Below are 9,984 nucleotides of genomic sequence, written 5' to 3' on the forward strand. Positions count from 1 at the left end.
GTGGTGCGACACCTTGTTTTATCTTACTTTGTGCAACTATTTCGTTAGAAGAAAATTCGTGTTATATATGTTTACCCAAGCTACTCAAAGGTCCGCCACTATCCACCACAACTAGTCCAAGACCCATGGCTTTGAACCTTGTGGCCTCAAATTATGATTGTTCACTTAACATTGTAGAATCATCGATCATCTCCTTTGAATGCCTTTTGCAACCCTCACAATTCTTCTTGCTCCTTCATCACTCACATCCATGCTCTAATCGGGTTCGTCATTCTCGCTTTGAAAAGGCGGAACAAACTATTATTCTCACGAAAGAAATTTATTGAACAAATAACAACATTCTTAAAATTCTCCAACCACAGTAAAGTAATACACACAAACTTGACGAAATCAAAATAGTACTAAAATGGCACACTCGACATGTTCGACACTCTTTGACAGAACTTACAAACATAGAAATGACTACCTGAAAAGAAAAAAGACAAGAAGAAAGGAGAGGGGACTTTCTGAGAACACGTACTCAGTGCATACCTATATCTAAGTACTTCATAGTGCATCAAGATCTGTGCTACCTCTTTTGTTTCTTCTCTCGAACAGTTTCTCCTTTTTTTTTACCACTCTCATCATACAATCTTCAAAACTTTGCATATCACTGAAACATAATAACCACATTCTAGTTAGTTGATGTAGTTTGGGAGATATATACGAAAAAGAAAAAGAAAAACTCAAAAAAAGTGTGGGTGTGCAGCTCACGCATAACTTTTCTAATAGAGAAACATAGAAATGACAATGTCTCAATGAACTTAGAATAGAAATCTGTCGACTAGGGTCTGATCGCCTTCCTGCGTGTCTCTTCGTTCTCATTCCACTTGTTTCCTCAACCTGTTTTCTTAGTGAAAAGACTCGGTCTCCGCTTGGCGCACCCTGCGTCATACATGCACGGGAGCAGAGCAGCATTAGGGAACTCTGAAGCCACATCCACCACTCGTGGAGTCAGTGGCGCTCCAAGAATAGGCCGAGGGACCGGAGCTCAGTAGTGTGCAGCTAGCGGCCACCGCGGTCTCACACTCACAGTCCCAACGCCGCTGGTCGCGGAGAGCGTTCCACTGCCGCGCAGCAGCAGCCATGTCTTCCGCCGTGCGTGCATGCGTCTCCCCCGATATATGCCAGCCCACTCCAGGCTCAACAGCTTCCACTTTTCACTCACCCGAGCACATCGCCAGGTGACACTTCCGCCCGCCCGCCCGCAGCTGCCCGTTGCATCCATCGCCTGAATGTACAGTTACGCCGATCCGCGTGCGCCGGACGTACGTGCCCGATCGAAGACGCCCTGACGGCAGCGCGTCCGGCGTCCTATCCCGGCCGCTCTGGCGCGCGCCGATCGAGCCTCCACACGTCGCCGATCATTAGCTTTCCCGGTACGCACTCTCCCGCCCGGGACTGGGAGGCGCGATGGAGCTCCCGCGGAAGGGCAGCATCAAGTCGTATGGCGGCGGCTCGAACCGGTCGTCCCGGTCGGCGTCCTTCGACTTCGACCAGGACCAGGATCGCGAGCGCCGGGAGATCGTCCTCAAGATCAACGACGACGTCGGCCAGAGCTCCTTCTCCCTCAAATCGGCCGCCCGGGGCGGCCCGGACGCCAGCTACGGCGCGATCCCGGGGACTGGGTCGGGCGGCTCCAGCGCCCCGGCATCGCCCACCGGGGCAGGCCACTTCATCGAGTCCTTCAGCTTCAAGAACCGCCCGCCGGAGTCGCCACCGTCTCCCACGAGCGTTCAGGGGGAGTGCAGCGACGACCCGCCCAGCCGACTCATCGGGAGCTTCCTGCGCAAGCAGGCGGCGGCGGGCGGTGAGGTGTCGCTTGACCCCGAGCTCGAGATGGAGGAGATGCGGCGGCTGCTGAATGTCCCAGCGCCCATCTCCCCGTCACGCGTCTCCTTTCAGCAGGACCCGCGGAAGCGGTTTGTCCCCTCGTCCACGACTGCGGGCTCCTCCTCCTCCTCCTCCGACGCCGGCGGTGGTGGCAACAGCCGGAAGAAGGCCCACGCGGGAGCAGGAGGCGACCCCGCTGAGGTGATCCGCTGCACGTCAACGTCCACGGGCACCAACGCCGGCCTGCTCCCGCGAAGCAAGACGCGGTCCCGGCTCATGGACCCGCCGCCGCCGTCGAGCGGCTCCACCACCGATGGAAACGACCACCGCAAGTCCTTCGTCGGCGCGCCGCCCAAGTCCGGGCAGCTCCGTTCGGGGCTCATCGCCAGGTCGGGCTTCCTCGGCAAGCCCGGCGGCGGGTTCGAACCGGAGGAGGACGACGACCCGTTCGTGGACGAGGGCCTCAACGCCGACTCCAAGCGCGACACGGTGGACTGCCTCATCATCCTCGAGTGGGTCGGCCTCGTCGTCATCCTCGCCTCCCTCGTCTGCAGCCTCACCATCCCGACCCTGGCGAGGAAGAAGCTCTCGGGCCTCCACCTCTGGAAGTGGGAGCTGCTGGTGTGCGTGCTCATCTGCGGCCGCCTCGTCTCCGGCTGGATCATCCGCATGGCCGTCTTCTTCGTGGAGCGCAACTTCCTCCTCAAGAAGAAGGTGCTCTACTTCGTCTACGGCGTGCGCCGCGCCGTGCGCAACGTGCTCTGGCTCGGCGTCGCCCTCGTCTCCTGGCACCTGCTCTTCGACAAGGACGCCCAGCGCGAGACGCACACCATCGTCCTCCCCTACGTCACCAAGGTGCTGTGCTGCCTCCTCGTCGCCACCGTGATCCGCCTCGTCAAGACGCTGCTGCTCAAGGTGCTCGCCTCCTCCTTCCACGTCTCCACCTTCTTCGACCGCATCCAGGAAGCGCTCTTCAACCAGTACGTCATCGAGACGCTCTCCGGCCCGCCACTCGTCGACGAGAGCCGCATGCTCGCCGAGGTGGAGCGCCTGCAGAGCGCCGGGGCCACCATGCCTACCGAGCTCCAGGCGGCGGCCATGCCCACCCTCAAGCCTGCCGCCGCCTCTGGTCCCGTGCCGCCCAAGAGCGGCCGGCTCACGGCGGCGGCGTCCCGCCGTGGGGCCAGCAAGCAGCTGCAGAAGCAGAAATCCGACCGACATCTCGACGAAGGCTCCATCACCATTGACCAGCTCCACAGGCTCAGCCAGAAGAACATCTCCGCCTGGAGCATGAAGAGGCTCATGAAGATTGTCCGCTACGGGGCGCTCACCACCATGGACGAGCAGATCAAGCATGCCACGTGCGAGGAGGACGAGCTCGCCACGCAGATACACAGCGAGTACGAGGCCAAGGTCGCAGCCAAGAGGATTTTCCACAACGTCGCCAAACCTGGATCCAAGTCAGTGGCATTTCCTGCCTTTCTTGCTACAATCTTCTGTTCAAACTTAAAATGCCATGCCAAAATAAACATAATGAGTCATAATTTAAAATACTGAGCTATTACATTTAGCTGTGACATTTCAATAAGATAAAAAAAGGCTATAGCAGCCTAATCTATCTAGTTATTTTTTCAAAAACATGAACACAATTAGTCATATATATCTTGCTAGAAGTGGGGGGAAACTAAGCATGATTCAAGCTACAAGTCATTCAACTATGCAAAGAAAATAAGTATTCAACTAGCGGATAAAATAGCTTAGGCGTAGCTGGAGGTTCCCAAAAGGCAATAGCTAGCTATTTAGAACTTTGATACTGACCTAACTCTGAATCTTGAAAAATGTTCGTTGCATGCAGGCATATATACCTATCGGACTTGATGCGCTTCATGAGGCAGGAGGAGGCCCTCAAAGCCATGGACCTCTTCGAAGGAGCACAGGAGCAAAACAGGGTGAGCAAGAGGTCGCTCAAGAACTGGGTGGTGAACGCGTTCAGGGAGCGCAAGGCACTCGCCCTCACGCTCAACGACACCAAGACCGCCGTCAACAAGCTCCACCAGATGGCCAACGTCGTCGTTGCGCTCATTGTGCTTGCTCTCTGGCTCCTCATCCTCGGCATCACCACCACCCGCTTCTTCGTTGTCATCAGCTCCCAGCTCCTCGTCGCCGTCTTCATCTTCGGCAACACCCTTAAGACCATCTTCGAGGCCATCATCTTCCTCTTCGTCATGCATCCTTTCGACGTCGGCGATCGCTGCGAGGTCGATAATATGCAGGTCAATTGATATCCTTTTACCATCATCAATCAATTGGGTTCTTGTGTTGCAAGACACTAATTGAATGTTGGGATTTGTTTCAGGTTGTCGTTGAGGAGATGAACATCATGACCACTATTTTCCTACGATACGACAACCTCAAGGTTTACTATCCCAACAGCAAGCTCGCCACCTTGCCTATCATGAACTATTACAGGAGCCCGGACATGGGAGATGCCGTCGACTTCTCAGTTAACGTCGCTACACCGCCGGAGAAACTGGCCCTCATGAAGGAAAGAATGATGCAGTATGTGTCGTTCCTCTTGCCTAACTAAAATTTCCTTGCAAAAACTGACTCTGTAATCAACAACCTTGTCAAGTAACTAACTACACGAATTTCTGACCCTTTTACCCTGCTAATTGAGGATATAAACATTTTTTGCTTTGAATTTCAGCTACCTTGACAACAAGAAGGAGCACTGGTACCCTGGCTCTATGGTTGTGCTCCGCGACATTGATGACACAAACAGGCTGAAAATATCCATATGGTGCCGCCACACCATCAACTTCCAGGACATGGGGATGAGGTTCGACCGGAGAGAGCTCATTCTCCACGAGATGATGAAGATCTTGAGAGATCTTGACATAGAATACCGGATGCTACCACTCGACATAAATGTTCGCACTGCCCCTCCGATCCATTCTGCTAGGATGCCCACAACATGGGCGTTGAATTTTTGATTTTTGTTACCATCACGGAGCACTTCCGTGGTTAGATTGTGGACTAAATTTGCTAGAAACCCCAGCTAGTATATGTTTAGTGAATCCAACTATGAACTACATATATGTTACATTGTGTAGATTGTGGAATTTTTTTGTGAGACTGTAAGCCAGATTTAAGCACAAAAGTTCTAATTTGAACCAGATTTAAAGTCGAAATATACGATACATGTAAGGCCGACGTGATACTAACTAGGATGTCATGTCACGTACATGTGGGCTCCTCTCTGTTGCATTCTATGTTTGGACAAGTAAAAGAGGTTGATAATGTGTAGATTGTTTTAGTGAAGGTAGAGACTTCTAGAAATGAATATTCTTACTAGATTTAGAGATGGACACGAGAAGATCTTGGTAGAACGAGAGGTGGTACCCAAAAGACAAGTCCTAGCTAACTAGCAACATCGAGAAATATAATCATGACAGCTCAACTATGGATGTCCACATGATAATACGTATCTACTGATTAGCAAGACAAAATGCTAAGTCTCGCCGGGTTTGTCGAGAATATTCCATCTAGCACACGGTGAAGGCACACTTTGCCAAGTGTCGACCAAAAACCGTCGACAGAGAAACAACGCATGACAAAATTAACAAAAGAAATTCTAAGCAAAGAAAAACACTCAAACATAAGAAACACTTTTGACAAAGAATGTGGACACACGTTCCCATCCGTCGTGAGCGGCTGCCCACTGACTCTCAAATCACACATCACATCATCTCCCAGTACCAACTCCCCTCCCCGATCACGTCGCCACTATCCAAACCATGTTGGCACCCGCATCGCCGGTCTAACGCGCCGTTTCCACTCCGCCGTCATTGTGGATCTGTCTCGCAACATTGTTTGCTTCGTCATCGCAGCCCGCTCTGCATTGCCTCATTATGTGTCGTCCACCTCTCCCAAATTTTAGTTGAATAAGTTAGAGATGACATTATTAGTTGATTTAGAAAGAAGAATTATAGTGGTGTAAAATGTTTTAAAAAATGGTACTTTTTTCGAAAAGGGGCATAGCCTAGCCTCTACATCGAAACGATGCATACGACATTTATTATTAGGGAAAATTTGCTACAGGACACTGTTATTTTCTGGCTTTTGCTGAAACACACTGCCCAATTATGTCTTTGCCGGGTACCATTACAATTTTGTGACACGTTTGCCAGAACACACCACCAGTCTAAAAACGGAAAGTTTTGCACTTTTGCCTATGATGACTGGTTTTGAAGACAAAGTGTAAAGCTTTCCCTTTTTAGCTAGGCGGTGTGTTCTGGCAAATGTGGCACGGAATTGTAATGGTACCTGACAAAGTCACAATCGAGTGTTGTGTTTCAGCAAACACCAGAAAATAACGGTGTCGTGTGGCAAATTTTCCCTTATTATTATTGCAAAGTTCAGTAGTATAGCAGTTTTACATCATGGACCGGATAAGGTTGAGACAAGTATCAACCATTTCCTTTTGATTTTTTTTTCGTCCTACCATTATTCCATTACGGAATTTTTTTCTTTTTGAAGATTAAGAAAGATCTAAAATAGCTTGAAATAAATAATAATTGTTCTAAAGGAACCTTCTACTGAGAGTTGGCCATTGATACATTGTATAAACATAACCTTAATAAATTAACTAAATTCTTTTACTTAATTAAAATATAAAATTGGACCCGTTTAGTGTTCTAAGTTCAAAAGTGTAGTAAAGTAGAAAAATCTCCTTTATGTATTCTTAACTCGTATAAATGGGGGTAAATGGGGGTTCTAATGTCTCATAGAAATTGTTTGTTATGTAAAGAAAGAAGTAACTTCTTACTTAACTTATTGAGTAATTCTATTGCCTCGGCTAACTTCCTCGATGAAAAGGAAAAACAATATCATCTTAAGCATCTTGTAGTCTACTAGTGTGCCGCCACCCAGTAGCATGGAAAAAAGAAGTCCCGAGTAACCGTTAGTAGACAGCTTGCACCCAAGTAACCATATTCTCCCGCTGATCTTCCAAGTAGAAGCAGCGCCCATTGCTGAATCCAGTGTATTGCTCTTCAAATCACCTGCAAAAAATTAGTTCCCATTTATCTGTTAAAAATAATATCATTTCTAGTTGTCCAGATAGACCAACATACAGCTAAAATTCCAATCCGTATTCGCGCTTTATCCTATTTATTAACCCTATTAAGCCAATTTTCAAACATATTGGTAATATTAGCCGGAGGAGGCAAGTTATATGCTAACTAGATCATACGCCAAATAATCTTAGCAAAGGCACAATCAATAAAAAGGTGTTGTACCATTTCTGATTCATTACATAAACAGAACTTTGTACATCCTTTCCAATTTCATTTAATCAAGTTATCCTTGGTTAGTAACACTTTTCTATCGAGGAACCACATGAAAATTTTGATTTTTAATGGGATTTTTAACTTCCACAAATATTTCCATAGAAAGATTGTATGTTCCTGCCTCAAGTCAAGGTACATTGATTTAACCGAAAAAATACCCGAATCATTAAGTTTCCACACAAACTTATCCGGATTATTTGACAATTGCACTCGCATGAGGCGTTGGCAAAGATGCATCCATTGAGTCCATTTTAGATCATTTAGATTTCTTCGCAAAGTTATATTAATAGGAGTTTGTGCTAACACAATAGCCACCGACACATTTTTTTCGCTGCACTATATTATATAAAGACGGATATTGTTGGGCTAAAGAAGTGTTACCTAACCAAGTATCTTGCGAATACCGAACTGAATCCACAGTTCCAACTTTGAAAAAGCCACTACTGAAAAAATCATTCTTAACTCTCATAAGACCTTTCCAAAAGGGGGAGTCAGTAGGTTTACTGTGCCAACATTTGATTTTTTAAATATTTATTAGATAAAAGTTGTTACCACATTCCCTCCTGAAAGGATCGTATGCCGCACCTAGAGGGGGGGTGAATAGGTGCTAACCAATTTTTAGTTCTTTTTCAATTTAGGCTTGACACAAAGGTAAATTCTCTAGATATGCAACTAAGTGAATTTACCTATATGACAAGGTAATCAACTAAGCAAGATATAGCTACGCAATATAAGAGATAGAATAGGATAGAGGTAACCGAGAGTGGAGCACGCGATGACACGGAGATGATTCCCGTAGTTCCCTTCCTTTGCAAGAAGGTACGTCTACGTTTGGAGGAGTGTGGTTGCTACGAAAGCCAAACCAACAGCCACGAAGGCTTCACTCGGATCTCCTATGGGCAACGCCACGAAGGCCTAGCCCACTTCCACTAAGGGATTTCCTCGAGGCGGAAACCGGGCCATTACAAGGTTCTTGGGGCACACATCCACAACCGAATTGGAGGCTCCCAAATCTGTAACAATACAACAATCAACAACAACACATCAACAACAATCAACTAGGGAACCAAATAGGAACACTAGCAAGAGGGCCCTCAAACAAATGAGGGGGAAATGTAAATCGCTTCGGTGAGGATGTAGATCGGTGTCTTCTCCTTCGAATCTCCAAAGATCAAGAGCTTTGGTTGGGGGAGGAAGGAGATCTTGCAAATCTTGTGTTCTTGAGGTGGCTCTAATGGTGGTGAGACTTGGCAGATTTTTGTGCAATGATTGAGCAAGGAGCAAGGTAGAAGAAGGGGTATAAATACCCCCTCCAAATTCAGCCGTTGGAGCTTCGGGGGGCGGATAATCCGGCCTAAGTTAGGGCCGGATAATCCGCCCCCCCGAAAATCCGGCCAAAGGGAAAATCCGGCCAAATATCCGGCCAAATGTCCGGCCCACGTCCAGAGCTGCTTTTCTTCAGGTCCTTAGCCGATTTCGAGGGGCCGGATATTTTGGAAATATCCGGCCCGGATTATCCGGCCCTGGGGCAAATCCGGGCAATTATCCGGCCCATGTCCAGGGTGTACTGAGCCACAAATCCTCAAGTCCTTAGCCGAAAAATGGGGGCCGGATATTTTGGAAATATCCGGCCCGGATTATCCGGCCTGGTGATCCTGTTACAGCTTTTTTTGACACGACTTACAACATCCATCACACATATATATGTATCTATATAATCCCTGTACCACTTAAACAAACATTAGTGTATCACATACATTGACATCAAACACACAAAACATAATATGAGAGATGTTCTTTCAATCTCCCCCTTTTTGGTGTTTGATGACAATATACGGATTTGCAAGAGAATCACTATAGAGTCAAGCATGATGGCAAAACATAGAGGCACTCCCCCTACATGTGTGCATATAAGTAATTTGCATTTGAATACAAATACACAACACATAGGTGCGAGGTGCCTCAACACAAGAGGTATCCAACATGAGCTCTAACAAGAGAGACATAGACATATATGAAGTTGAGATAAGGTGATAGAAATCATACCCATATGGAGATATATAATACGGAGATATAGCATCACACACAATATAATAACCTTGATCTCAACATATAGAAATCCGAAAACCTTAGCAATGTCTCACACCACATAGCACATAGTTTGAAACGAAACACAACCAAACCAAATAGTTCAAATAAGAGGGAACACAAGCAATAAAGGAATGATAAACGCATATGCTTGTGCCCAAACCATGCAAATCCCCGAGAGAAGTCCTAATAGAACACTTCTCCCCCTTTGGCATCGAGACGCCAAAAGGGGAAAAGCACGATGCTACTCGCCCCATGGAGATCACTCGGAGCCATCTTCGTCCTCGGACTGGTACACCTCTTCCTCTTCTTCATCTTCAGTGTCGGGGGCATCCGGAGAGCGGCGAGTGTAGTTGGCCCTTTGAATGCAGTCCTCAAGATCATTCCACGGAACTCCGTGAAGAATGCCACCCATCGTAACTCGGGTGAACCGGAGGCTGAGGCGGGGGTCCTTGCTCACCACCGAGCTTATGAAGAATGACCGCCCGAGTATGCTCGAATCTCGAACGCTCACGGCTGGCCGCATAGTTCTCCTTATGGATCTCAATATTCATGCAAAGAATGTGACGCTGAAACCAACTAAGCTTCCTCACTTGTCTCTTCATGGCAGGAAGGTCAGCATGGCGAGCAGGAGCAAAACCACTAGCGCGAGCATCTCCCATAAAGGAGTCAG

At 47.8% G+C, this 9,984-nt stretch overlaps 1 protein-coding gene across 1 annotated transcript; it reads left to right on the forward strand.

Moving 5' to 3' along the window:
- Positions 1–1,452: 1,452 nt before the first annotated feature.
- Positions 1,453–4,865, forward strand: LOC124657181 (mechanosensitive ion channel protein 4-like). Its single transcript, XM_047195775.1, has 4 exons — positions 1,453–3,332; positions 3,728–4,145; positions 4,229–4,431; positions 4,580–4,865. Exons 1-4 carry the CDS (start codon positions 1,453–1,455, stop codon positions 4,863–4,865), a joined length of 2,787 nt encoding a protein of 928 aa, XP_047051731.1.
- Positions 4,866–9,984: the final 5,119 nt, after the last annotated feature.

This window comes from Lolium rigidum, chromosome 5, assembly GCF_022539505.1.
Source record: "Lolium rigidum isolate FL_2022 chromosome 5, APGP_CSIRO_Lrig_0.1, whole genome shotgun sequence".
NCBI classification, from domain to species: domain Eukaryota; kingdom Viridiplantae; phylum Streptophyta; class Magnoliopsida; order Poales; family Poaceae; genus Lolium; species Lolium rigidum.

Bases quoted from the DNA above. Each gene is read 5' to 3' on its own strand.
- LOC124657181 (XM_047195775.1), top strand. From the start codon at position 1,453: ATGGAGCTCCCGCGGAAGGGCAGCATCAAGTCGTATGGCGGCGGCTCG. The intron at 4,146-4,228 runs GTCAATTGATAT...GATTTGTTTCAG, and splicing joins GCGAGGTCGATAATATGCAG to GTTGTCGTTGAGGAGATGAA. The intron at 4,432-4,579 runs GTATGTGTCGTT...TTTGAATTTCAG, and splicing joins ATGAAGGAAAGAATGATGCA to CTACCTTGACAACAAGAAGG.